Source organism: Mustela nivalis, assembly GCF_964662115.1.
Source record: "Mustela nivalis genome assembly, chromosome: X".
NCBI classification, from domain to species: domain Eukaryota; kingdom Metazoa; phylum Chordata; class Mammalia; order Carnivora; family Mustelidae; genus Mustela; species Mustela nivalis.
This window is the reverse complement of record NC_139040.1, coordinates 12339237-12365563: the sequence shown is the minus strand read 5'-3', so window position 1 is coordinate 12365563 and position 26327 is coordinate 12339237. Positions and strand designations below refer to the sequence as shown.

Genomic DNA, 26327 nt, shown 5'->3' with positions numbered 1-26327 from the left:
AGTACTTTCCATACATTAGGTTCTATTTTTATCCTCGTTTCACAACTGGAGAAATTGACGGTGGTAGGCAAGATAATGAGTCCCCAAAGATGTCCACATCTTAATCCTTGAAAATTATGTTATTTTATAAGGCAAAAGGGACTTTGTAAATATGATTAAGTTAAGGATCTTGAGATGGGGAGATAATTCTGGATTATTGGGGTGGAACAATGTAATCACGAGGACCCTTATTAAACAGAGAGGGAGGGGCACCTGGGTGGCTCAGTGGGTTAAGCCACTGCCTTCGGCTCAGGTCATGATCTCCAGGTCTGCTCAGCAGGGAGCCTGCTTCCCTCTCTCTCTTCCCTCTCTCTCTCTGCCTGCCTCTCAGTCTACTTGTGATTTCTCTCTGTCAAATAAATAAATAAAATCTTTAAAAAAAAAAACAGAGAGGGAGGCAGGAGAGTCAGAGGAGTTGTGACACTAGAAGCAGAGGTCAGTGATACAAGGTCATGAGCCAAGGAATATGGGCAGCCTCTAGAACCTGGAAAAGTCAAGAAAATGGATTCTCTTCTAGAACTTCCAGAAGGAATACTGCCCTGCTAATAACACACCTTTCTTCTTAGCCCAGTGAGACTTATTTTGGAATTCTGATCCCAGAACTGTTAATAGAACACATCTGTGTTGTTTTGAGTTTGTGGTTTGTAGTTGTTACAGCAGCTGTTGGGCGCTAATACACTGAGAACTTCTAGTTTGGAAGTAGCAGAATGAAGAACCCAGGTTCTCCTGACTGCAGAGCCAGACTCTTAAACAGGCTATGGCTGGAAAACAAAAACAACATGCATTTTTTTCATTTTAGCTCTCCTTCCTCTGGAGAAACTCCTAATGGATAGAAAAGGGAGCAACAGGAAGAATTTAGAGAAGCATGGCAAAGATTGTACAAGGATCAGTTTCAAGGCTGAGAGTCTAAACCTGAAACCTACAGCAAAGGTGACAAACCTGAATGCCTACCATGTGTTAGGGGGACAATGTAAACATGTGAAGTAGGCAGGTTTAATTGAAAGACAGCCTGAATGAGGAAGCAAATGACAACTCACACTCTCCCTAGATGATGAGGAGTAATAGGAAATGGTGGGGATTCTGGTGAACTGAAAAGCATCGGGTGCTGGGAGAGGGATGGCACTCACTAGTCAGTTTTAGCTGAATGTAAGACAGAAAGGTGGGCTTTGCCAAGTCACTGATTTCTCAAAATAAGCCAGAAATCCAGATTTGCGTGAAACTTGAGGATTTTTAAAGATGGGAAACAAGTTCAAAGTTTGCTGAAACAAACTAGACAAATCTTAGTGTTTCGACACATCTGTCTAAACAAAACACATCTTTGGACTACCAGTTTGCATAATGTTTCATGTATCTGAATGCAGGCCAGTATCCATACTATATAGTCTTCTGTGATCGCTGGCTAGGAGAATCTTGAGGGGACAGATCGCTGGAGAAATTTTAACCCAAACGGCCATAGGGACTTAAGATCAGGTTGCATGTATTCAAGTGTGAACATACACATAGGTATAGAAAGTCCTTTTTTTCTATATGCAGATATTTGTCTAAAGGTTTCAAGAAAATCCACTTTAAAACTAGCATTTAAATGAACCACCTGCCACCTATCATAAGGCGTTTCCAATGTACTTATACGACAGCGAAGATCACTCAAGACCACCGAGCTTTTCCATTTCTGTTTGGGGATACTATATTTCTAAATTCTTTGCTGTGCTGCTTTAAGAATCTCTAATCTGTATGGTTATATAAACATGAAAAAGCACAATTTCTATTTTTTCCACAATCAAACCCTACATTTTACAACTATAAATCGTTTTTGAGAGCCTGTCGAAAAAGCAAGGGGATGTGGGCAAAGGTCAGCCTTAATTTGTTTGTATTTTTATAAAAAGAAAAAGAAAGACGGCATAAGAGAGGAAACAGCATTGCTTTTTAAAAGCTTCTTGCAGGCTTTTTTTTTTTTTTTTTTTTTTGGAGTGTCAACATGTGACTGCTTAAAGGCACCTCAGTAAGATGAACACGCTAACCACCTTCAACAGGGCTTGGAGCCATTTCTCTAGTCACTGCACAGGGCCACTCCCCAGCCTGCCCCAGCCCTCTGCGACAGCTCTTACTGGTTCTTCAAGTTAATGGGCACAGAATTAACCAGCTCTTTCCTTTCCCACCTAGAGATGATTTACTCCCTTCTCAAGCCTACCCTCAAATTCTCCCGTTACATGGCCCTTACAGCAGTCAGAACGCCAGTAACAACAAAAGGCATAAACCTGATGCATCATTTCAGTACAAGAGTCTGGAAATTAACCTAATTTAAATCCTTTGTGCGGCATCTAAGAGAGGCGGTTCATACACCTTATACGCACTTGTCAGTTACTCTAGGTATTACTATGAAAATGTTTTCTCATTTTCTACCTCAGGGCAGAACAGTCCTGGGAGATATTCCTTCCTAGAGGTTTTGCCCTTCTTGTCTGTTCTCTTCCCCTCCCTCTCAATGGCCACAGTCATCGTGATTTCCACTGAGTGACCCATTTAATCCTCTCTTTGGACTTTAGATCCACTGTCCCATCCTTTCAGGTGAAACCTATTCATAGCCTCCAAAATCAGCCCAACTCCAGAGATCCCACAAGGTCAAACCATGGTGTCATCAGCAAGTTTCAAATTTTTCACTCTGGTCACGCCCACACATGTAAACAGAGCCAATGTATCTTCCACTATAGTTCTAGGTCTTGAACTTAATCCAATAAATTTCATTTCAAGATATGTATTCCTAGGGGCCACTTAAAGTAATTCATTGCAGAGAAAAATGGAGGACAGAAACAATGTAAAAGAAACATATGCTCTTGCTTGAGGTCCAAACGAATGTCACCTGCGTAATAGTCCAGTATGAACACATCCTACCTTCTCTAACTAGACTCAGTGCCTTTTCACCTCAGTAGCCATGCATGGTTTCCTTGGTAACCTGTATCTTGTGTAGCACAGCAGCAGACTAGATAGGTCTATTCAGTTAGAACTCGTGTGCTGTATTTACATGTGTGCATATTAACATATGTGCATACAGACAGAACTAAGTTTGGCACTGAGAAAACATCTATGTATATAAAGGAATTAGGAACTTCCAGAAAGTTTAAGTCAGTTTCTTTTGATAACAAAAGTACCAATGTCAGTTGCACCCAATACCGCTAAGCACATACACAGGCATTTCCTGTGCACTAGAAATTGTCTGTCTAAAGTCTGAAACTATTTACTCCCAAGTACAAAATCATGCATAGAGCTGAAGATACAATTTTGTCAATAGAAAAAGATTCACATCTTCAACTGCAATTTTTAAAATATCATTCTGTCCTAAAAGCTTTTTAATCATTCACTTACCCAGTGATATTAACTCTCATCCAGCAAAAATAAAACCCATACTGGTTTAGTTGCCTTATCTTACTTTTGATTCCAAATGTCATTTTTTTTCCTAAGGCTGATTTTGACTTTGTTTTTGTATGTTGCCTCGGTTTTTTTTTAAATGAGCAAGTGTTATATTTTAAATGGTAACATCAATAATGTTAAGTTTTCAAAGAAAAAGAGTGGCATTTAAAAGATGACCAGTTATTAAATTAGCCAATGTTCTTTCACATTTCCCAAAAATACATCTAAATATCACTTTAGAAATTTTCTGGGAATTTAGCATACAAGTGAACCAACGAAGGGAAAAAAATTAATTACAAAAGAGTTTGAAACCTCTCTGAAAGAAGAGGTTTCTAAATCCTAATCCACAACGAAAAGCAAGTCACTTTTTTTCCCTTAAAAAAAAAAGTTGTCAACAGGCTAGAATCCTGCATCTTTAAAGTTGGAATCTGGAGAACAGATGAAATCTGAAATATCTCAAATCATTAGACTTAAAATTTTTCACTTGAACGGTAAGTAATACCCATGAATGCCTTTTCAGATGCTGATGAAGTCGGCTCCAGACCTGTCCACGAAAACATCCTCGCCTTGACCACAGTGAAAGAGAGATGAATCCTTTTGTTAGCTATTATTTTAACTAGCAATTTAAAGCTAGTCTGCCCAACGATTCAAAACTGTTCATATGGTCTGACACAAATAACCTCACTAATGAGGCTTCTTCACCAACTGAATCACATTCAGGTTTCTGAAATCACGTTCAACCTCCTGGACTCCCTCACATTTCCCTGTCAATATCACAGTAATCACATCAAGGCAATTCATGCAAATACACATCTCCATTCTCTCCATCTGTCCTTAAAAGCCCCATTCAGCCTCAGTCTGTGCTATAGCACCATGCTGCAGCATCCCTGCACTTGAACTTGGGAATACAGGCTTTCCAGGACTGCAGGCAGAGCCCTTACCGCATTCCTTCTGAACCTCATCTTGCCTCTCGGGGGAGTTGCTTCTGCCATCTCGCCTATACACAAGAACACTCTTCTTTTCCAATTGTCAATGCAACATTGATGAAATATGAGCTGCTTCTGGGGTAGTGTTTAAAAGCGGCAGCCAAAAATCTCTGTCACACAAAGCTACCGTGGCTGCTTCCATTACCGTGGTGGCGGTGGCGGCTCGCAGAAACCCCACTACCCCTGATAAGTCAGCTGACAGAGCCTTCCCGGCTGCTCATTGTAATTCACAGGGGACACATTCCCCCAATTACTTAGCCAGATTGAGCCTCATGGATTAGCTCGGGAGGATCAGGCATGTCCTAAGAGTGGAGGAAGGAAAAAAAAAAAAAAACACACTCTCCTCCTAGGGGCTTGCTGGGACTGGCTTTCTCCTCTGCGCAGTTTGCTTTTTAAGGTGGAATGCTAAGAATCTTTGTGAAGGTAGTATTAACTGATATCGTTATTCCTGTCCTACAATACCCGGCCCTATAACTTAAAATACACTTCAGGATTTGGGTTTTTTTAATATTATTATTAAATTCTATTTGGAGTTTAAGCCTTGTGAAAAGTCAACAGTTTATGAAATTTTGATAATAATCCAGAAAGAACACACCAACTTTTTCCTGGGGTACCTGGGTGGCTCAGTCTGTTGAGCCACAAGCTCTTGGTTTCAGCTCAGGTTATGATCTCAGGGTCCAGGGTCCTGGGATTGAGCCCCATTTGGGCTCAGGCTCAGCACAGAGTCTGCTTCATCCGAAGATTTTGCTCTCTCTCCCTCTCCCCCTCCCCCTGCTCATGCTAGCTAGCTCTCTCTCAAATAAACAAAAGCTCTTTTTTAAAAATTATTTATTTATTTGAGAGAGAGAGAGAGGGAGTCAGAAAGAGAGGGGACACAAGCAGGGAGAAGGAGAGAGGGGGAAGCAGGCTCCCTGCCAAGCGGGGAGCCCGATGTGGACTCGATCCCAGGACCCTGGAATCATGACCTGAGCCAAAGGCAGACGCTTAACGACTGAGCCCCCAGGCAATAAAAGCTCTGTTTAAACAATTTTGTTTCCAATCATTAATTATGAAGTATACCCTAACTGCATAGTTTATTTTGGAATTTACAAATTAAGGTCTTTAAGTTGAGTTGTATAATTATTTCAAAGATACTTGTTCAAAGTAATATGCCGAAGACAGTTACAGCTATCTATACAGGGACAATCTGGACCAGAAATCATTTCTGAATGCAACTCTTGCTCTTGAAATTAGCTTGCATTCAGTATTTATCTTTAATGCAAACTGTGCCCACTGGCTAGTTATGGTAGAGATGTAATTAATGTATTCTTGAGCACGGGCATAGAAACTATACCACGAATAGAAACATTTAACCTGTTAAAAGGAAACAGCGCTAATCTACGTGTCACCCTCACCAGTGCGTCCATCTTGCCTCGCACCAGCAGTCCGGCAGTTAAGAGAATGAGGGGACCGTGAGTGCCAAGCTCTGGGCTGAATATGGTCCATGAAAGACCATCCCTAGGGAAACAGAAAGGGGACCTTCGCCTCCCAAGAAACAAATCACTATTACTCTGTTGACCCTCAACTAACAGGATCAAGACCAAATCTTATGTTTCTCTTTTAGAAGAAAAACAAGGCTGTTCCAAGTGGCCTATTTGATTAATAGAAATAAAACCTTAACAAGAAATGAATGCCATGTGGCCAATGGTCACTCAATAAAAATTAATTTAATCAAGCAGAGAGTTTGGGCCAAAAGAAAAAAGCTGGGCTGTGTAATAAAAAAAGTTTTATTATAACAAGTGTTTTATTTAGTATAAAAGAATCGTGAACCGAAATCTCAACAAGCCCAAGGATGGATGTTAAAAGGCCAGAGCGAGGTAAATAAATAGCTTTTACTTAACTTTGCCCCATTGACACAGCTCAACAGTGTACGCTTGGCAGACGCACTCTCTCCAAAGGAATTTTACCTTTTTCTAAAAAAACACTGAATGTATTTGTTTACCCACAAGTCATCTGGAAAACAATCGAAAGCAACAGGTGGAAAGAGCACCAAATGAAGTTCGTGAAAATTCAGTTCTTGCTTCGCCACGTTTTGCTCTGTCATCACCAAACCCTCCCCCAAGTGTGTATATTAATGCCGTTCCCTCATCTACAGGACAATTACAATGCCAGTGTGAAAGGCAACGATATGTTCCAGGAAGTCAAGGTTTTGCTATTTTATTTTAGTAACCTGCGTGCATTTCCTGTTAACTCTTCTCCCCACTGCTTACCGTTACACGTTTCTGCTAGAGAAACAAATGAAAAAACCACTTTGATTTGCTCAAGATGAAGAACAATTTGGGCTGGGTATGAAGAGTAATGATCGCATCCGTCGTACCCTGTGAGCGTATTTCTTAGGCTCAGCAGCTGGGTTAGTGGAGCAAATAGAACACTGGCAAAAAGATTTTTGTCTTGCTTTCACGACCAAATCAACTGCCTCGGGAGAGAGTGGCCTCCCATGTCGGTCAAGGAGACAGAATTTCTGATGATTGATGATGTTGGGTTCTCAAAGGAAAAAAAATATATTGATTCCCAGCTACTCTGGTCTGATGGAGGAAGTCAGCCACGTGGTACTCCCGCCTTCCCGCCAGCTCAGTCATCTCCGGGTTCCTCGCCTCCCTCTTCTATGAACAAGTGTCAGACAAAGCCCCCATAACCCAGCTGAGCCGGACACCGTGAAAGATTATCTCGGCTGTACGCAGGATTGCAGCTCTCGTATTTTCCTCGTAGGGACACTGTTTTCTCTGTCTGGGTCTTGGGAAGCTGGCGGCTAGATTCCGAAAGGGAGCTAAGTCATATTAGAGTTGAGTCACTTCCCTACTCTATCCCAGAGAGGGAAACGGTGAGAAAGACGCACATCAAAATGTGAAAAGGTGTTTATTTGTGGATGGATGAATTATGACTGCTACTTTAAACTTTCTTCTTTATGCTTTTCCATATACAGTGAGTATACAACAGAGCTATTTCCATTAAAAAAAAAAAAACTCCCATAAAAACTCACCTTGCTCTGAAAGGCACAGAGAGCCAGGAGTCTCTTCTCACTCATAATTTGAACCACTAACTCTACTTATTCTTTCCCATTAGGTTTGATTTCGGATGAGCTGTTTAGCTTAATCCCCCCTACCAACCCTTCTGCGTACTTTCCCATCTCACCATCCCATCTTTTTTTACTGTTTCATTGTATACTTTTATTGTCCTCATTGCCCAATACCAAAATATTCTGTACTCCCACAAACAGAAAGCACTGTGTAAAACAAAAATAAAAAGCTGCTGAAGAGTGCATTGGTACTTACTGAGATTTTCTGGAGAGAAATTTTGAGGGAAGACCATGTATCCAGTCTTCGATCAAGTATAATGGTAAACCGAGAGTCAGATCCATTTTGCCTGCAAGATACGAGGAAATAATGGTCTTAGTAACTACCCAAATTTGCTAGGTTGTGCCCTGAATTCTGACTGTTTCATTACATTTGATGTCTTTTTTTTTTAAGATTTTGTTTATTTATTTGACAGAGAGAGAGATCACAAGTAGGCAGAGAGGCAGGCAGAGAGAGAGAGGAGGAAGCAGACTCCCTGCTGAGCAGAGAGCCCGATGTGGGGCTCGATCCCAGGACCCTGAGATCATGACCTGAGCCGAAGGCAGAGGCTTAACCCACTGAGCCACCCAGGCGCCCCTACATCTGATGTCTTAACTAAAGATAAATTTGGATTGGGAAAGCTATCAAAAAGTGCTATGCTGGAAAACCAATTTAATTCCATGTTCTACTACTCAATATTTAAAATTTCTTTTTGGCACTAATATCATTCTTTTAAATAGTCAAGTGATAGCATAATGCAGTTAGGTCACTAAAATGAATGTGACATCCTGCAATCTTGGGTAGGAGAAAACCTTACAGACAGCTGCCCTTTATCACATCAGATTTACCTTTCCGTGGCAACCCATCACGAGCCAGTGAGCCACCCATCCATTCATTCACTCAGAAAAACACCATTAAATATAGGTTTCTATCTCGTCTGCTCCTTGAGAAGGCAGTTTAATGAATAATAAAGCTTTTATTTGCCCTAAGAAGATCTAAAAGACTTTCAAGCTTTAAGGGATGCACTACAAATTCAGTTTCTGTGATAGGACTTCTGTTCACGCAACTCCATATTTTTACCGTTGTAGATTTGTGGCCTCTCAGTCTTCAGGGTTAATAAATAGAAAATGTTTCCTTTAAAAACTTTTGTATTCAACCTATAAGCACCTGGGTGGCTCAGTCAGTTAAGCGTCTGCCTTTGGCTCAGGTCATGGTCTCCCGGTCCTGGGACAGAGCCTCAGGAGCCCGCTTCTCCCTCTGCCTCTGCCCTTCCCCTCTGCTCGTGTTCTCTCTCCCTCTCTTTCTCTCTCTCTCTCTCTCTCTCTCTCTCTCTCTCTCTCTCTATCTCTCTGTGTCCCTCAAATAAATAAATCTTTTTTAAAAATTAAATAAAAATTTTGTTTCAACCTAAATAAAATCTTCAAGGAAGCTTTTGAAGCTTACCTTTTAAAGCATTCTAGTCTCAGATGACTTCTAATATCAAAAAGATCCTCCTAATAAATTGCAATATCACTTTTGAGTCTACTTAACATTTGATCTTCATATTTTACCCATGGAAGAAGAGCTACCCTCACTCTGGGCTAGTATGATTTCCTTTTAGACAAATCAAAGGCTTGAAGTATGATCATCATTTTCAACCTATGTTTTTCTTCATGAAGACAAATATCTCCAGACTCTCGATTTTGTTTTCATAGATCCTCAGCATAATTTTTATAGCAATTTAGGTAGCTGTTGGTTTCCCCTTCTAAGTTTTATTTCTTATCTGCTCTGACAGTGAGTCTTGTAATAATAATAATAATAACAGTCACATTAAAAAGCTCTTTTCCTGTTATTACATTCAAATGGGTCTCTAACACATACCAAACTGAAAGAAATGTAATGAAATACTATACCTGGCAAGAGATGTCAAGTAAGTCAGCACTTTTGCTATCACTTCTTCTGGTATACATCTGAAATTACAATTTTCTGGGAAAGTAATGATCCAATCATTTTCCTTTCCACGGCCACCTAAAACCATTAAAAAAAAAAATCAAACAAATTAACAATTCATGTAACAGCAATGCAAGTAAGAGGATTTGAGAGGACAGTTTAGGGGCAATGTAACTTTTATAAGGATAATGGTCTCCACATAAATCAAAATGGCACCATGCCCTTAAGTTAAAAAAAAAAAAAAAGGTAGCCAAGGGGCGCCTAGGTGCTTCAGTCAGTAAAGTGTCTGACTCTTGACCTCAAGGTCTTGAGTTCAAGCCCCACACTGGGCATGGAGCTTACTTAAAAAAAAGAAGAAAGTAGTCGAGTAGTGTCTAAATGAAAACAGAATTTAAGAAAGAGAAAAAAGAGAGAGAGGGAGAGAAGGCAAACTGAGTGATTATACTCAGAAGAAATTTTCATGGAATTCATATAATTAAAAGCACAGCTGACCCTTCATGCTGGACAACCAAGGGTACGGGGAAATAATGGTTTCTACACCAATGCTATGGGCCTCAGTTCAGACTGGGCAACTTGATATAATCAACCATTTACATCTATGATCAGCCTGAGGGAATACAGATATAAACTACAGGAAATAATTGCTGTTCTAGTGAATTTGTAGAAGAAACAACATAAGCTTTAACAGCAACAACAGTATAGGGCTCTTACTAATGCAAAGAAACAAGACCATGAATTCTCTATGGGCTAAAATTCAATGTGCAGATAATCACGTCAAAAAATGGGCAGAAGACATGAACAGACACTTTTCCAAAGAAGACATACAAACGGCTAACAGACACATGAAAAAATGTTCATCATCATTAGCCAACAGGGAGATTCAAATCAAAACCACATTGAGATACCACCTTACATCAGTCAGAATGGCCAAAATCAACAAGACAGCAAACAACAAGTGTTGGAGAGGATGTGGAGAAAGGGGAACCCTCTTACACCGTTGGTGGGAATGCAAGTTGGTGCAGCTACTTTGGAGAACAGTGTGGAGATTCCTCAAGAAATTAAAAATAGAGCTTCCCTATGACCCTGCAATTGCACTACTGGGTATTAACCCCAAAAGATACAGATGTAGTGAAAAGAAGAGCCATCTTTACCCCAATATTCACAGCAGCAATAGCCATGGTCCCAAACTGTGGAAAAAACCAAGATGCCCTTCAACGGATGAATGGATAAAGATGATGTGGTCCATATACACTATGGAGTATTATGCCTCCATCAGAAAGAATGAATACTGAACTTTTCTATCAGCATGGACGGGACTGGAAGAGATTATGCTGAGTGAAATAAGTCAAGCAGAGAGAGTCAATTATCATACAGTTTCACTTATTTGTGGAGCATAAGGAATAACACGAAGGACATGGGGAGATGGAGAGGAAAAGGGAGTTGGGGGGAAATGGAGGGGGAGATGAACCATGAGAGACTATGGACTCTGAGAAACAAACTGAGGTTTTGGAGGGGCAGGAATGGGAGGTTGAGTGAGCCTGGTGGTGGGTATTGTGGAGGACACGTATTGCATGGAGCACTGAATGTGGTGCATAAACAATGGATTCTGGAACACTGAAAAGAAATGTAAAAAATAAATTAAAAATTTTTAAAAATTCAGTCTGTACCTACTCGAGAGCCCTCTACAAAGCATGGAGGATAAGGAACATTGAGAGTGAAAGCCACCTAAATACAGGGATGAGCCTTACATGCATTCAAGGTCCCACCCTACAGCTGGTCCAACAACTGGACAGAGTAGACAGTAAATATTTAGTGCTAAATGGAAGTAGAAGGATCATTTAATGAGGAAAGTTACAGGGTGGTCTTTGAATTTAGCTTGGCACTAGAAATTCTGTGGTCCATATATACACTGGAGTATTACTCAACCATCAGAAAGGATGAATACCCAGCTTTTGCATCAGCATGGATTGGACCAGAGATTATGCTGAGCAAACTAAGTCACACAGAGAAAGTCAGTTATCATACGGTTTCACTTACTTGTGGAACATAAGGAATAGCATGGAGGACGTTAGAAAGAAATGATAAGCGAATTGGAAATCAGAGGGGGAGAGGAGAGAGACTGTGGACTCTGAGAAACAAACTGAGGGTTTCAGTGGGGAGGGGTAAGGGGTTGGGGGAGCCTGGTGGTGGGTATCAAGGAGGGCACGGATTGCATGGAGCACTGGGTGTGCTGCATAAACAATGAATCTTGGAACACTGCATCAAAAGCTAATGATGTATTTTGTGTGACTAACATAACACGATAAAATAAATAAACAAACAAACAAATAAATAAATAAATATGTAAGGTTATAAAAAAATTCAATGTGCAATAAAAATATGTAAATGGCAGGGCACCTGGCTGGATCAGTTGGAAGAGCATGAGACTTTTTTTTTTTTTAAGATTTTATTTATTTATTTATTTGACCGAGAGAGAGATCACAAGTAGGCAGAGAGGCAGGCAGAGAGAGAGGGAAACAGACTCCCTGCTGAGCAGAGAGCCCAATGCAGGACTCGATCCCAGGATCCTGAGACCATGATCTGAGCTGAAGGCACAGGCTTAACCCACTGAGCCACCCAGGCGCCCCAAGCGTGACTCTTGATCTTAAGATTGTGAGTTCAAGCTCCATGTTGGGTGTAAAGGTTACTAAAAAAAAATTTTTAACTTCAAAAAATAAGACAATGGCAAAGGAGATAAAGTGGACTGATAAAAATACTTAACCCCAAAGAAAGCAAAAATGGAGGGGAACAAAACAAGGAACTAAAGGGGTAAATAGAAAACAAATAGTAAGATGGTAGATTGAAAGCCACTCATATGAATAATCATATTAAATGTAAATAATCTTGACATCCCAATTAGTTGGAGATGATCAATTTGAATTGAAAACAACTGAGATCCAACTATAAACTGTCTATAAGAAACACACTTTAATTTTTAATGTAATCTTATTTATTTATTAAGATTTTATTTATTTATTTGACAGACAGAGATCACAAGTAGGCAGAGAGGCAGGCAGAGAGAGAGGGGAAGCAGGCTCCCTACTGAGCAGAGAGCCCGATGGGGGGCTCGATCCCAGGACTCTGTAATCAGGACCTGAGCCAAAGGCAGAGGCTTAACCCAGTGAGCAGCCCAGGCGCCCCTTATTTTTATTTTTTTAAGTAAGTTCTACACTCTATATGGGACTTCAACTCGGAAGCCCAAAATCAAGAGTTGCATGCTCTACCAACTGAGCCAGCCAGCCACCCCAGAAACACAATTTAAATAGGAAGCACAAATGCATTAAAAGGAAAAGGAAAGAAAAAGATATACCATGCTAGAATTAGTCAAAAGGAAGTTGTCTAATTTTAGACAAAATAGATTTGAGTCAGAAATATTACTACATACTAAGAAAATCATTTGATTATCAAACTGTAGTAAATTCATCAAGAGAATATAACAATCCTAAATGCTTATGTACCTGATAGCAGCTTTAAAATACATGAAACAAAAAATGGTAGAAGTGCAAGGAGAAACAGTCAAATCCACAACTTCAGTCAAAAATTTTTACCACTGGGGCGCCTGGGTGGCACAGTCAGTTAAGCATTTGACTCTTGGTTTTGGCTCAGGTCACAATCTCAGGGTACTGGGATCTAGCCTTAAGTCAGGCTCTGAGCTCAGTGAGAACTCTGCTTGAGATTCTCGTGCACTCTCAATCTCTCCCTCTGCCCCTCCCCCCACTCATGTACATGCTCGCTCTCTCTCTCTAAAATAAATAAATCGGGGGAACCTGTGTGGCTCAGTCAGTTAGGGAGTTGCCTTCAGCTCAAGTCATGATGCCAGGGTCCTGGGATTGAGCCCCGCATCAGGCTCCCTGCTCAGTGGAGAGCCTGTTTCTCCCTCTCCCTCTGCCTACTGCTCCCCTACTTGTGCTCTGTGTGTGTGTGTATGTGTGTCAAATAAATAAAATCTTTTAAAAAATAAATAAAAGGGGCACCTAGGTGGATTAAGCCTCTGCCTTTGGCTCAGGTTATGATCTCAGGGTCCTGGGATCAAGCCCCACATCAGGCTCTCTGCTCAGCAGGGAGCCTGCTTCCCATTCTTTCTCTGCCTGCCTCTCTGCCTACTTGTGATCTGTCTGTCCAATAAATAAATAAAACCTTTTAAAAATAAATAAATAAATCTTTTAAAGAAATTTTAATAAAAATTAAAAATAAATTTTACCACCCCTCTCTCAATAATTGATAGAACAAGTAGGCAGGAAATCTGCAAGGATACAGTACACCTGAGCAACAATTTTAACCAACATGACCTAATTGACACTAACAGAAGATTCCATCCAACAAAAGCAGAATACACATTCTTTCTTGGTGCACTTGGAAAAAAAAACAAATTCATTCACTGCCTTAATCTTTACCAAGAGAAACGTGACGGGGAGTCCCCATTCCCAAGTCATCTTCTTGAATCAAACTATTACATCAAATGATAAATCTTCTAAGCTTAGAGAACAGGATGAAGATTATCCTGAACAATGACAGCGTCTACCCAAGAGTTTCAAAGGAACTCGAAGGAGAAACTGTACAACTCTAAACCAAGACATACAGCAAAACATTAAACAAAGGGCTTCTATAGGTAGAATATGGCAGAGAACCAGTCATATGAATGTTACATAACAAGGGCAGTAGAGTGTGTGACTCTTAATCTTGAGATCATGAGCTCGTTGGGCATAGAGTTTACTTAAGATAAAGACATAAAAAACAAATAAACAATATATAACATAAAACTTAACATATGTATATTATATTTAATATAACAGACTTTCCCAAGCAAGCTGGTAAGCACTCCAGTTAAAGACAGAACCAACTAGCACTTAGGAAAGCTTTATCTGTCGAAGGAAAGAATGCATATAGGTTCTTATAGGGGTAGATGATCATGGATGAATCTATAAACTCTTATTACCACTGAGTACCTACAAGTGCCCTGCTAGGTAGTAAATGTGTGAGAAAAGAATGAGAGGGGCTTATATTCCAAATTGGAAGGTTTTAATTATTTTTCCACCGGAAACCCTTTCTTCACAAGAACCAATATGCTGAAGCATTTTGAAAATGATAACCAGAATCTTGGGAAAAAAATAAATAAATAAAGGGGGGGTGCCTGGGTGGCTCAACCATTAAGCATCTGCCTTCGGCTCAGGTCATGATCAAGTTCCACATCGAGCTCCCTGCTCGGCAGGAAGCCTGCTTCTCCCTCTCCCATTCTCCCTGCTTGTGTTCCCTCTCTCGCTGTGCCTCTCTCTGTCAAATAAATAAAAATCTTTAAAAAAGAAAAAAAAAAGAAAAGAATTACCAAAAGCAGATAAAGAAACTGTGGCAGAGGTCTGGATGGGGGGACAAGGCTTGAGGGTTGTTCTGTATGGAACACAGGTGGGGATTTGAGGAAATCTCAAGAGTGACAATATGTCACACATTTATAGCACTTATAAGAATAAAACATAAAGCTACATTAATTAAGTCACCACTAATTCACAATTACTGTTAATTATAATCATTAAAGCAGAGGCCAGACTGAAGTGTCCAATTAGGATCATCTATAAAGTAAATGCTTGTTTAGTAAACTGAGCATGCTGATACCACTTCAGGCGCAACAATTAAACTACATAAAAGGAGTGAGATCTGTTCTTCTCCTCTCAACTCCGAAGAAGCATTCATTTTCATGCAGACAATGCAAACTCGTAAATTTCTTGTATCTGTTTGGTATAATAATGTTTAACGCTATAGTTCAAATTAATACCTGAAAGTCATTTGCTTGTTTGAAGCAAAACTTTCCCTAGATTTCTGAATGAGTCCGAAAGAGAAGGAGGGTTTACCAGTTATCTCTCTAAGAAAAAGGAATGCTATTGAGCCGTCCCTCAGTGGATGAATGTAGTAGATACATGCAAGGGAATAGTATTAAGTCTTAAAAAGGGAGGAAATTCTGACATATACTGACCTATATAGCTTGGGTGGACCCTGAGGATATTATCTAAGTGAAATAAGCCAGTTACAAAAAGACATGTGTGTATGTGGCTACTTATATCATAAAGCCCACACTCATTTTGCTAAGAGGGTCATATATTTATCTGGTCGAAATACATGAAAAGTCTACTTACCAGACAAGAAGGCGATATCTTGCATTAAGAAATGACTGATGTCCTTTGCACTGAGAAGCAGCTCAGTTTCTATGACAAACGAGAAAGGGACAGAGGTGGCATGCACGTTAGAGCACAGCTAGAAACAGCCACATGATTTCTCATGATGCTGAAAGGCACCCTGGGGGGCCGCAGACGCACTGCTCATCTCTTTCCTCCTCCCAACTACACGGCAAGCAAATCGCACCCTTGAAAATATCACTGGGTAAGTAGGACCAGTGTCCATGTTCTCTGAACTTGAAGGTAGAACATAAACTACTCTCACTCCCCGGAAAGCCAGGGACAAAGGTCCCACTTCCATAGGACATCCAGATTTATTTAAAGGGTATACTGTCACATAGAGACGTGGTGGCAGACTGTCTGCTACTTCTGATAATGCCTTTCATTCTACAAAGTTTATGATCAATTACAAAGCACTTCTCAGATCTTTTATCTTATTGGATCCTTAAAATATCCCTGAAGAAGGTATTCTTATCCCGTCTTGGAAGTCAGGAGGAGAGTCAGAGAGAGTACAGTGGAGTGGTTAAGCGTGTTGCTTTGGAGGCAGACAGACACAGGTCCAAATCTCAGCCTGTTGCATTTACTGGCCATACAAACACGCCCGTGCCCTATAAACTGGGCACGATAATATCTACCTCACAAGGCTCTGTGCCAACTAACTGCAAAAGAATCGGCACACTAGTTGGTGTTCAGTCGACGGTAATGGACGAACTTGGCATTGATTATCACGGGCAGAATAACGTCCACGCGCTGCTCGGTAAGTTTTAGTTGCCCCAGATCGCAAGTGCTGATCTGTAATGTTCCATTCCGGTGAACTCTACAGGGGCTGAAAATCAAAGTCTACTACCTGCCTCTGGTCGATGAGCAAGGATAACTTTTTAAAGAAAATGGGTCATTAAACAAGGCTATTTTGGATTGCTGGTTTTAATGCCTGTGGTTCCGCATCTCTTACAGAAGCCGTATTTTCCACCGCTCTCTGACCCAAAGGGCCTTCAGAGGCCTAGCATCAGGTGGTGTCAGGCCGATGGCACATTACCCTCCTTAGTGCTTCTCAAATCATGCCAGATGGATGCTGCTTACCAGAAATAATCCTGCTCAAGGGCATGAGATAAACAAGTTCTCCGGGAGTCCACAGTAGACAGAGGAATGGGTTCCTGTTACAGAATGACCTGTCCCTCACCTAAATACTGATTTGAAAGGTAAAAACATTAAGTGACAGGGCGCCTCGGTGGCTCAGTGGGTTAAATAAAGTCTCTGCCACAGGCCAGGATCCCAGGGTCCTGAGATCTGCCCCACATGGGGCTCTCTGCTCAGCAGGGAGCCTGCTTCCTCTTCTCTCTCTGCCTGCCCCTCTGCCTGCTTGTGATCTGTCTGTTAAGTAAATAAATAAAATCATAAAAAAAAATTAAGTGACATGTTTATTTTCCTAAGACACATGCCATTAAAAATCTGCAACTTGTCCGGACATAAAAATCAATTCCTAAAACTTGTCTTGTAGAGGCGCCTGGGTGGCTCAGTGAGTTAAAGCGTCTGTCTTCAGCTCTGGTCATGATCCTGGGGTCCTGGGATCGAGCCCCACATCAGGCTCCCTGCTCAGTGGAGAGTCTGCTTCTCCCTCTTCTCATTGTATTCTCTCTGTGTGTCAAATAAATAAAATCTTTAAAATAAAATAAAACTTTCTTGTAAGTGACAAGAAAGAGTAGACTCCTGACATTTGTGTTCACCTTTCCGGGCCTCCACGTCCACACTGCGGAACAGTTATTTTTTTAAACCCTGCAGGTCTCCTCAGCTAAAAGAATGGGTTTGTGGAAGCCACAAACGTGGGTCCCACACGGACACGCTTAGGTGTGGAGACGTGGAGAAGGGGTGAGAACGGGGATAATGCAGAGGTCTAGAAGTCTCTCTGCTCTTAGAGGCCTGCAAAAATGGCAATGCCCCGCGTGTGTCGCATCGCTTCCATGACACGGCATTAGACATTAAAACATTCCTAAATAATAAGACCGAAATTTCTCCCCTGTACTGATCAGAAGGAAGCTCTCTCGAGATCAAGCAGTGAGGCCTACGTCAGAGGGCCCGTCTGGAAGAACTAACATCTGCAGCTTGACGCCCTCCCATTACCACTCGGGCTCGCGTGTGACCACAGAGAGCGTGTCCTCCTGCCATCCAATTCTTTAATCCAGTCATGTAGTAAGAGGCACCAGCACATAAAAATAAAAGGCCAAGGGCTGCAAGTGGAAGGACCTGGGCCTAGAGCCGACTCTGTGACCCTGAGCAAGACGCGCCCCACTGCATGCCTCACTGTCCCCCGTTCCAGAAGTGACTGTGATAATGGCAAATGCTTTCTCGGGCCCCTCACATTCTAGGAGATTCAAGAGCAGGTAACATCCAGAGTTATAAGGAAAACATACTGATGTTTCCATAGTAAAAGATCTCCCACGACTGTGCCAGAAAAGTCACACTTCCCTACTAATGAGAACGGAAGAGATGGTGGCTGAGAGAGGAGAGGTGGCTGCTTGCAGGAACGATCGAGTTCTGGGCGGGAAGCGGACTGAAGGGAGGGCACACAGCGGAGGCAGAAGACACAGGGCTACCAGCGCGCAGCCGCAAACACAAGAGATGGCTGCTGAGAACAGAGAGAGAGAGAAGGGACGTTGGGGAGAAAGCGGACGCTGACCTTCTGGAATTTCCACACACATTTCCTCCTGAAATTTTAAAAAAAAAAAAAAAAAAGTGAGAACAAATAGGATCTGTAACGTTCCTCTAGCTGACCCTTTCAACTCTTTTACTCTGGGCATGAGAAATGAACAGCCTAGGTCGTGAAAATGGAATCAAGTTCACATTCCAGCATGTTCCTAGGGGACCAGGTTCACATTTGACAAGAGGCCCATGTGGAAGTCAAAGGGATATGCGTTCTCACTTCGGACTAGTTGCTCAGCTGAGAAAGAGCTGACTGGGAAGCCAAAAAGAGGGCACAGACTCAACAGTCATCTGACAAACACCCTAACCACCCCCCCCCCCCGCCTCCGATGGAGGAGCTCTTCAGCTCTGCGGCAGAACCCCGCACCTGCACAGGCGAGCACGATCAAGTACAAGCTGCAAACAAAAGACAAGGGCTTTGCCGACTCATTTAATCCACACGTTATGATTGGGAAGCAAAAGAGACCAGCTTTCACTGCCTTGACCATCAATCACAAACTCATCAGTAATATTTCTTCTTTTTTTTTTTTAAAGATTTTATTTATGTATTTGACAGAGAGAGATCACAGGTAGGCAGAGAGGCAGGCAGGCAGAGAGGGAGAAGCAGGCTCCCCGCTGAGCAGACAGCCCGAAGCGGGGCTCGCTCCCAGGACCCTGGGATCATGACCTGAGCCGAAGGCAGAGGCTTTAACCCACTGAGCCACCCAGGCGCCCCTAATATTTCTTCCTTTAAAAAATATATATATATATTTGTTTTAGAGAGAGAGGGAGCAAGCAAGCACAAGCGGGGGAGGGGCAGAGGCAGGGGGAGAGAGAGAATCCCGATCCCATGCGGGGCTCAGTCTCATGACCTCAGCCGAAACCAAGATTCAGACGCTCCACCAACTGAGCCCCCCAGGCGCGCCGAATACCACTTTTTTTTTTTTTTAACTAATACCTCTTTTATAGAAGATAGCTGTGCAGGGGTCCCTGGCCAGCTCAGTCAGCGGAGCTTGCGACTCTTGGTCTCAGGTCGTGATTTTGAGCCCCATATTGGGTGTAGAGATTACTTAAAAAACAAAAAGGAGTTGGGGCACCAGGGTGGGTTGGTCAGTGAGGTGTCTGACTCTTGGTTCCAGCTTGGGTGCCGTTCTCAATGTTGTGAGATCAGGCCCTGCACTGGGCTCACACTCAGCACAGAATCTTCTGGAGATTCATTCTCTCTCTCTCTCTCCCCCCCCCTCTGTCCCTCCCACTCATGGTCTCAAATAAATTAATGAATTTTTTTTTAAAAAAAGGATTTGTACAGGGGACCCTGGGTGGCTCAGTGGGTTAAAGCCTCTGCCTTCAGCTCAGGTCATGATCCCAGGGTCCTGGGATCAAGCCCCGCATCGGCCTCTCTGCTCAGCAGCGAACCTGCTTCCCTTCCTCTCTCTCTGCCTGTCTCTCTGCCTACTTGTCTGTCAAATAAATTTGAAAACATCTTTGAAAGAAGAAAGAAAAAAGAAAGGATTTGTGCAAATGAGGAAACAAGCTCAGAATTCTAATATAAAGAATTTAAAAGTCCAAAAATGTGCGGAAATCAAGAGCATACTTTGGATGGATGGTTCACAGAGGAGGAAGGGTTACCCATCCAATTAGTTGACTCATTTTGGTTGTATCACTTGCAGAGATGGAGAACACCTGTCACCTTGATACAAGGTGCCCTTCATAAAGATGGATTTTGTATTCATTCACTTTTTAAACAAACATTGATTGAGTACCTATTATGCGCTACATACTGTTAAGATTGGATAGATGCTCTGGTTAAGAGTACAGGTTCCTGATCACATACGTTTGTGAAATGTTGAGTGTTAAGCATACTGCAACCTTCCCAACACGTACACATACACACGATGCAACTCCTTGGGCTATATGCAGAATGCAGACCTATTTGATCGTGTACTCTTTTGGTTTGTGGGTTGGTTGGTTAATTAGGCAGTTGGTTCACTGCTTGGTTGGCTTTTCCTCAGAGAAAGAGAGAGAGAGAGGGAGAAGGACAGAAGACAAAGCAACAGCAACAGAGAGCAAGCTATCCAGACTCCATGTAAAGAAGCATTTTGTTCTAAAAGTCAGATCTATTTGTAGATGACATGAGCCACGGTAGGTACAGAAAGCAGCCCTTCCCTATCACAAATGGTGCTGGAACAAAACCCAAGGTGTTCTTTGGTAAAGAGGCTGGCGAGGACAATCAAGTGTGTAGTTGGGTTGGAATAAACTATCTTTCATGTCCTATTTCTCCAAGAGTCTATACCTCCATGATACGAGTATGTATTACCATTCCAAGGAATTCAAATTCTACTGATTTATCAACTCCTGTAGGGAAAATGATAGTTTAGAAAGTTAAGTAGGCGGGGGCGGGGGGGCAGTGGCTGTGGGCACCTGAATGATTCAGTCAATTAAATGTCTGACTCATGATCTCAGCTCAGGTATTGATCTCAGGGTCATGAGTTCAAGTCCCATAATGGGCTCCATCCTGAGCATGGAGCCTACTTAAAAAAAAAGAAAGAAAGAAAGAAAGAAAGTTAAGTAAGCTGGTATCTACAAGCATTCTCATTTTTTAAGATTTGAAATCTTTTTTTTTTAATTAAAGAATTTTATTTATTTATTTATTTATTTGACAGACAGATATCATAAGTAGGCCCCTTGAAATCTTTTAAAAGTAATCTCTCTACCCAGGGAATCTGGTCAGCTCAGTCAGTAGAGCACGTGACTCTTGATCTTGGGGTTGTAAGTTCAAACCTCACACTGGGCATGGTGCCTACTTCAAAAAAAAAGTGATCTCTACACCCAACGTGGAGCTTAAACCCACGATCCTGAGAACAAGAGCTGCACACTCCACTGACCGAGCCAGTCGGGTGTCCTGTAAGCATTCTCATTTTTTTTTTAAGATTTTATTTATTTATTTGACAGACAGAGGTCACAAGCAGGCAGAGAGGCAGGCAGAGAGAGGGGGGGAAGCAGGCTCCCCATGGAGCACAGAAAGCCTGGTGCGGGACTCGATCCCAGGACCCTGGGATCACGACCTGAGCCCAGGACCCTGGGATCACGACCTGAGCTGAAGGCAGAGGTTTTAACCCACAGAGCCACCCAGGCGCCCCAAGCATTCTCATTTTATAGAAAGCATTTTCACTCCAGATTCTGGTGTATAAGAGCAGTAATTTCAACCCTTGAACTTTATTTCACAGTGGCACTCTCTCATGTACCTCATCCTTTCTCTGGGCTTTCTGTTCACATGCAACAGAAGAAAAGTTCTGAACCACGCTGCACGCACGTGCCATTCTGCCCAGGTACTGAAGAGCTACGGCAGACAAAATGCTTCAGAGGGAAATAACTCTATATTCTCACATTTTCCTAAAAATCAGGAGCAAAAATAAAGCTCAGATTAAAATAAAAGGGAAAAGAGTTCCTGAGTAGCTCAGCTGGTTAAGCCTCTGCCTTCGGCTCAGGCCATGATCCCGGGGGTCCTGGGATCGAGCCCCACATCTGGCTCCCTGCTCAGTGGGGAGCCTGCTTCTCCCTCTGCCACTCCCCCTCTCCTTGCTTGTGGGTTCTCTCTCACTGTTTCTCTCACAAATGAATAAATAAAATCTTTTTTAAAAAATTAAATAAAACAGAAGGGAAAGTAACAGAAACGTCCACCAGAGGGATACGGTCTCTTCTACGGCCATCAATCTGGTGCCATCACCAGCAGGAAAACAGAGGAGAAAGTGGCAGATGTGATTGAAAACGGTTATCATCTGCCGATCCTACTACTTGCCAGGCTCAGCGTAGAGCACTTTGGATGCATTTGCTCTGGTCTCAACGACAAAATCCTCCAAGAGGGATAGTGGAACTCTTACCTTGCAGAAGACCAAAGAGGCTTGGAGGGGCTCTCATTCACATTCATTCATTCAAGAAATTCCTACTGAACAACTGCCAGGCACCAAGCATGTTCAGACTCAAGGTAGCATCTAGTAGATCTAGAAGAAGCTTTTACAGTGTCGTCTATTTGGTTCCCAGATCATCTAAAATCTGTACTCAGAAGAATGTAAGCAATTAGCTCTAATGCAAATGACTAACTAGATACGTTTCTGTGACCTCCCATCTTCCAGGAAGAGTATCATTCCAAACTGTATCAAGAATGTTTATAAACAATCTTTTGCATGGAACTCCATTATTTTTACAGCTTGAAATTCTTAACAATGATGCTTACTTTTAGCAATCATCTCTTTGAAAGTTCCCTATTGCTGATGTGCAGAACTCAGATAAAATTAGGTTTTCAGTCCTAAATCCTGTTGCAAGGCAGATGGAATTCTACGAGTGTAATTTTTCCCTTTTAGTATGAAAGGCAGATACACTACCCATCTGTAAATAGTAATGACTTAGCACATGCAACAAATTGAAATGCTGTCTTGATTTGTGATATGCTTTAAATAGTGGAATAAACAAAGGGGTAATTCTGAAAACATCACAAAATGTATTCCCATTATGCCACAATAGAACAAACCATGCCATATTCTGTTCTACAACAGAGGTACAGTATGAGAGACTCACATAATTCTGTGCTAACAAAAGACAACCAAGATTCTTGCTAAATCCTTCTTCTGCTAACAACGTACAGGAGCCTCCAGCCAATCCACTCTAATTCAATTCACCAAATATCTATTGGATTTCTATTTGTTGTTCTCTGCTGGGTGCTGTGGCCCATCGGAATATAAACAAGAGTCTCTCACCTTGCAAAGCTTAAAAATTAGAATATAGGACACCAGGTCATAAAAGACAGCGTAAGACAGTGTCTGCTATAAGAGAAACATACAAGAGAGGGTATGGGGCGAGTGAGATTATTACATCTACATTGAACAAAGAGAAAAAGGAAAGTGTCATAGATGATGTGACATCTGAGCTGGGCCTTGAAAACTGATTAGGATTCAAACTGCAGACAGGAGACCAAAGGACATTCCAGGTTCCAATGCAGAAGTAAGTGAAGGCATCAGGGGCTCTATGTAACCTGATAAGATTTGAGTTTAGAGCATGGGCTAGCCTAGCTACAGCTAGAAAGCAAGACTAGAAGCAGAAAGTGGAGAGCAGGCTTCTGAAATGCCTCTGAGCCAGGACCACTGACGTAGCACAAGGATATTTTCCAAGCAGGCAATTCCTGTAACAGCACAGCAGGGTTGCAGCAGCTGGCGGATTCCATAATCAATGAGCTATTCACTTAAAGTACAACCTCAGGCCACATGAGTCAGGTTGTTTGTAAGCTCCTATACAACAAAACATGTGGGAAGAAAAAGGAAAGTCCCTCTTTTGTGTGTCATAAGCTCCAGACAAACCTTGACTTGACTACTCTTCTAAAAGACCCATTTTTTCCCACTGGTAACATTTCTGAAATCTTGAGATATCTTGGAAACACCAACACATTTTACTCGGTTTTTCCTTTTCCCATCTAAAACCCTATGTTAAGGAGACAAACCATGAGAGACTCTTAAGTCTAGGAAACAAACTGGGGATTGCTGGGGAGGAGGTGGGGGGTGTGGGTACCGGGGTGATGGGCATTAATGAGGACACGTGATGTGATGAGCATTGGGTGTTCTAGGCAACTGCTGAATCACTGAACACTACATCTGAAACTAATGATGTACTGTAAGTGGGCTAACTGAATTTAAACGTTTTAAAAAACCTATATTGTTGCAACTGGGAGGCTCATTAAGCCTCTGCTTTTGGCTCAGGTCATGATCTCAGGGTCCTGGGGTCAAGCCCTGCATCAGGCTCTCTGCTCAGCAGGGAGCCTTTTTCCCCCTCTCTCTCTGCCTGCCTCTCTGCTTACTTGTGATCTCTCTCTCTCTTTGTCAAATAAATAAATCTTCTTTAAAAACTATATTAAGTACCTTAGAACAAATCAATTATAAACACAAAAAGGGAAAATAGGAAATTACAAAATAAATTCCCAAGCTCTTTGGGGTTGAGCTATACACACACACACACATATATGTCATTATACATATGTATACATATGTGTGTATATATATGTCACACATATATGTCATTACCTTTCATGACTGTCGTTTTATTTTTTAAATTAGGCTCCATGCCCAATATGGGGCTTGAACTCCTGACCCTGAGAGATCAAGAGTCAGATGCTCTACGTACTGGGTCAGCCAGGTGTCCCTACAACCGTTGTCTGAGACGTCATATGGTATAAGACAATGTGGCATGAACAAAGAAATCAAAATTGTCCATTTAGGGATGCCTATATGGCTTAGTCGGTTAAGTGTCTGGCTACAGCTCAGGTCATGATCCCACAGTCCTGGGATCCAGTCCCATATTGGGCTCCTCGCTCCCTGGGGAGTCTGCTTCTCCCTCTGCCTGCTGCTCCCCCTGCTTGTAGGTTCTGTCTCTCTCTCTCTCTCTCTCTCTCTGACAAATAAATAAATAAATAATCTTAAAAAAAAAAAAAAACCCTGTCCATTCAGTATAATGTCAACTATGTAACTATTTAACAAAATCTGTAAAAAAATGTACTCCAGTGTTAATAGGGTTTTTCCGCTGGGCCATAAATTTCATTTTGGGGGGCATATTTTCCACATTTCTTTTGCAATGATCAAGTTCACTTCTTTTTTTTTTTTTTTAGATTTATTTATTTATTTATTTGACAGACAGATCACAAGTAGGCAGAGAGGCAGGCAGAGGGAGAGGAGGAAGCAGGCTCCCCTATGAGCAGAGAGCCCAATGTGGGACTCGATCCCAGGATCCTGGGATCATGACCTGAGGCGAAGGCAGAGGCTTTAACCCACTGAGCCACCCAGGTGCCCCCTCAAGTTCACTTCTTTTTTTTTTTTTAAGATTTTATTTATTTATTTGTCAGAGAGCGAGCGAGAGCGAGCACAGGCAGACAGAGAGGCAGGCAGAGTCAGAGGGAGAAGCAGGCTCCCTGTGGAGCAAGGAGCCTGATGTGGGACTCGATCCCAGGACGCTGGGATCATGACCTGAGCCGAAGGCAGCTGCTTAACCAACTGAGCCACCCAGGCGCCCCTCAAGTTCACTTCTTAAAGACTATTTTTAGGGGCACCTGAATGGCACTGTCGGTTAATCGTCCGCCTTTGGCTCAGGTCATGATCCCAGAGAAGTCCCAGGACCAAGCCCTGCAGGGAGTCCAGTCCCGCTTCAGCGCATCCCCGCACCCCCGCCCCGCATCCCCCCTTCACCCCCCCCCCCCGCATCTGGTTCATTGCTCAGCAGGGCGTCCTCCTCTCCCTCTCCTTCTGTTCCTCTCCCTTTCACTTGCGAGCTCTCTCAAATAAATAAAATCTTTTTTAAAAAGTTTTTTTAGAGCAGTTTTAGGTTTCCAGCAAAACTGAAGGGAAAATACAGAGAGCTGCCACATCCCTGCTACCCCTACCTGCGCACGGCCTTGCCCACCGTCAACATCTCCCACCAGAGTGGCACATGTCCAAACTGAGGAAACTAAGCTGACACATCATTATCAATTGATTTTTGTCAAGGACGAGACAATTCAATGAGGAAAGAATGGTCTTTTCAACAAATGGGGATGGGAAACCAGGATACCCACATTCAAAAGAATGAAGTTGGGCGGCGGGGAATAAAGGGGGACCTCTACCTTATACCATAGATAACAGTGAATTCAAAACAGATCGAACACTGAAATGTAAGATCTAAAACAATAAAACTTTTTTTTAAAGATTTTATTTATTTATTTGACAGACAGAGATCACAAGTAGGCAGAGAGGCAGGCAGAGAAAGAGAGAGGAGGAAGCAGGCTCCCTACTGAGCAGAGAGCCTGATGCAGGGCTTGATCCCAGGACCCTGAGATCATGACCTGAGCTGAAGGCAGAGGCTTAACCCACTGAGCCACCCAGGCACCCCTAAAACAATAAAACTTTTAAAATATAGAAATAAATCTCTAGGATGTTGTGTTAGCCAAAAATTTTTTATGTATGCATCGAAAGCACAAGTAAGAAAAA

General features: G+C 42.2%; 1 protein-coding gene across 10 annotated transcripts in view; it reads right to left on the bottom strand.

The window, feature by feature from the left end:
• MCF2 (MCF.2 cell line derived transforming sequence) overlaps positions 1 to 26327 on the bottom strand; it is a 103486-nt gene that overhangs the window by 57692 nt on the left and 19467 nt on the right. For 5 of the 10 annotated variants that reach the window (XM_082717576.1, XM_082717567.1, XM_082717569.1 and 2 more), the window contains exons 2-4: positions 15613 to 15681; positions 9412 to 9526; positions 7739 to 7829 (exon numbers count right to left, since the gene is read on the bottom strand). In XM_082717576.1, the coding sequence (XP_082573702.1) occupies positions 7739 to 7829; positions 9412 to 9526; positions 15613 to 15637 (231 nt within the window). In that variant the 5' untranslated portion in view covers positions 15638 to 15681. Of the gene's footprint in view, positions 1 to 4382; positions 4722 to 7738; positions 7830 to 9411; positions 9527 to 15612; positions 15682 to 26327 lie in introns of those variants that run through there. The other 5 variants (XM_082717568.1, XM_082717571.1, XM_082717572.1 and 2 more) reach the window with 1 other exon arrangement.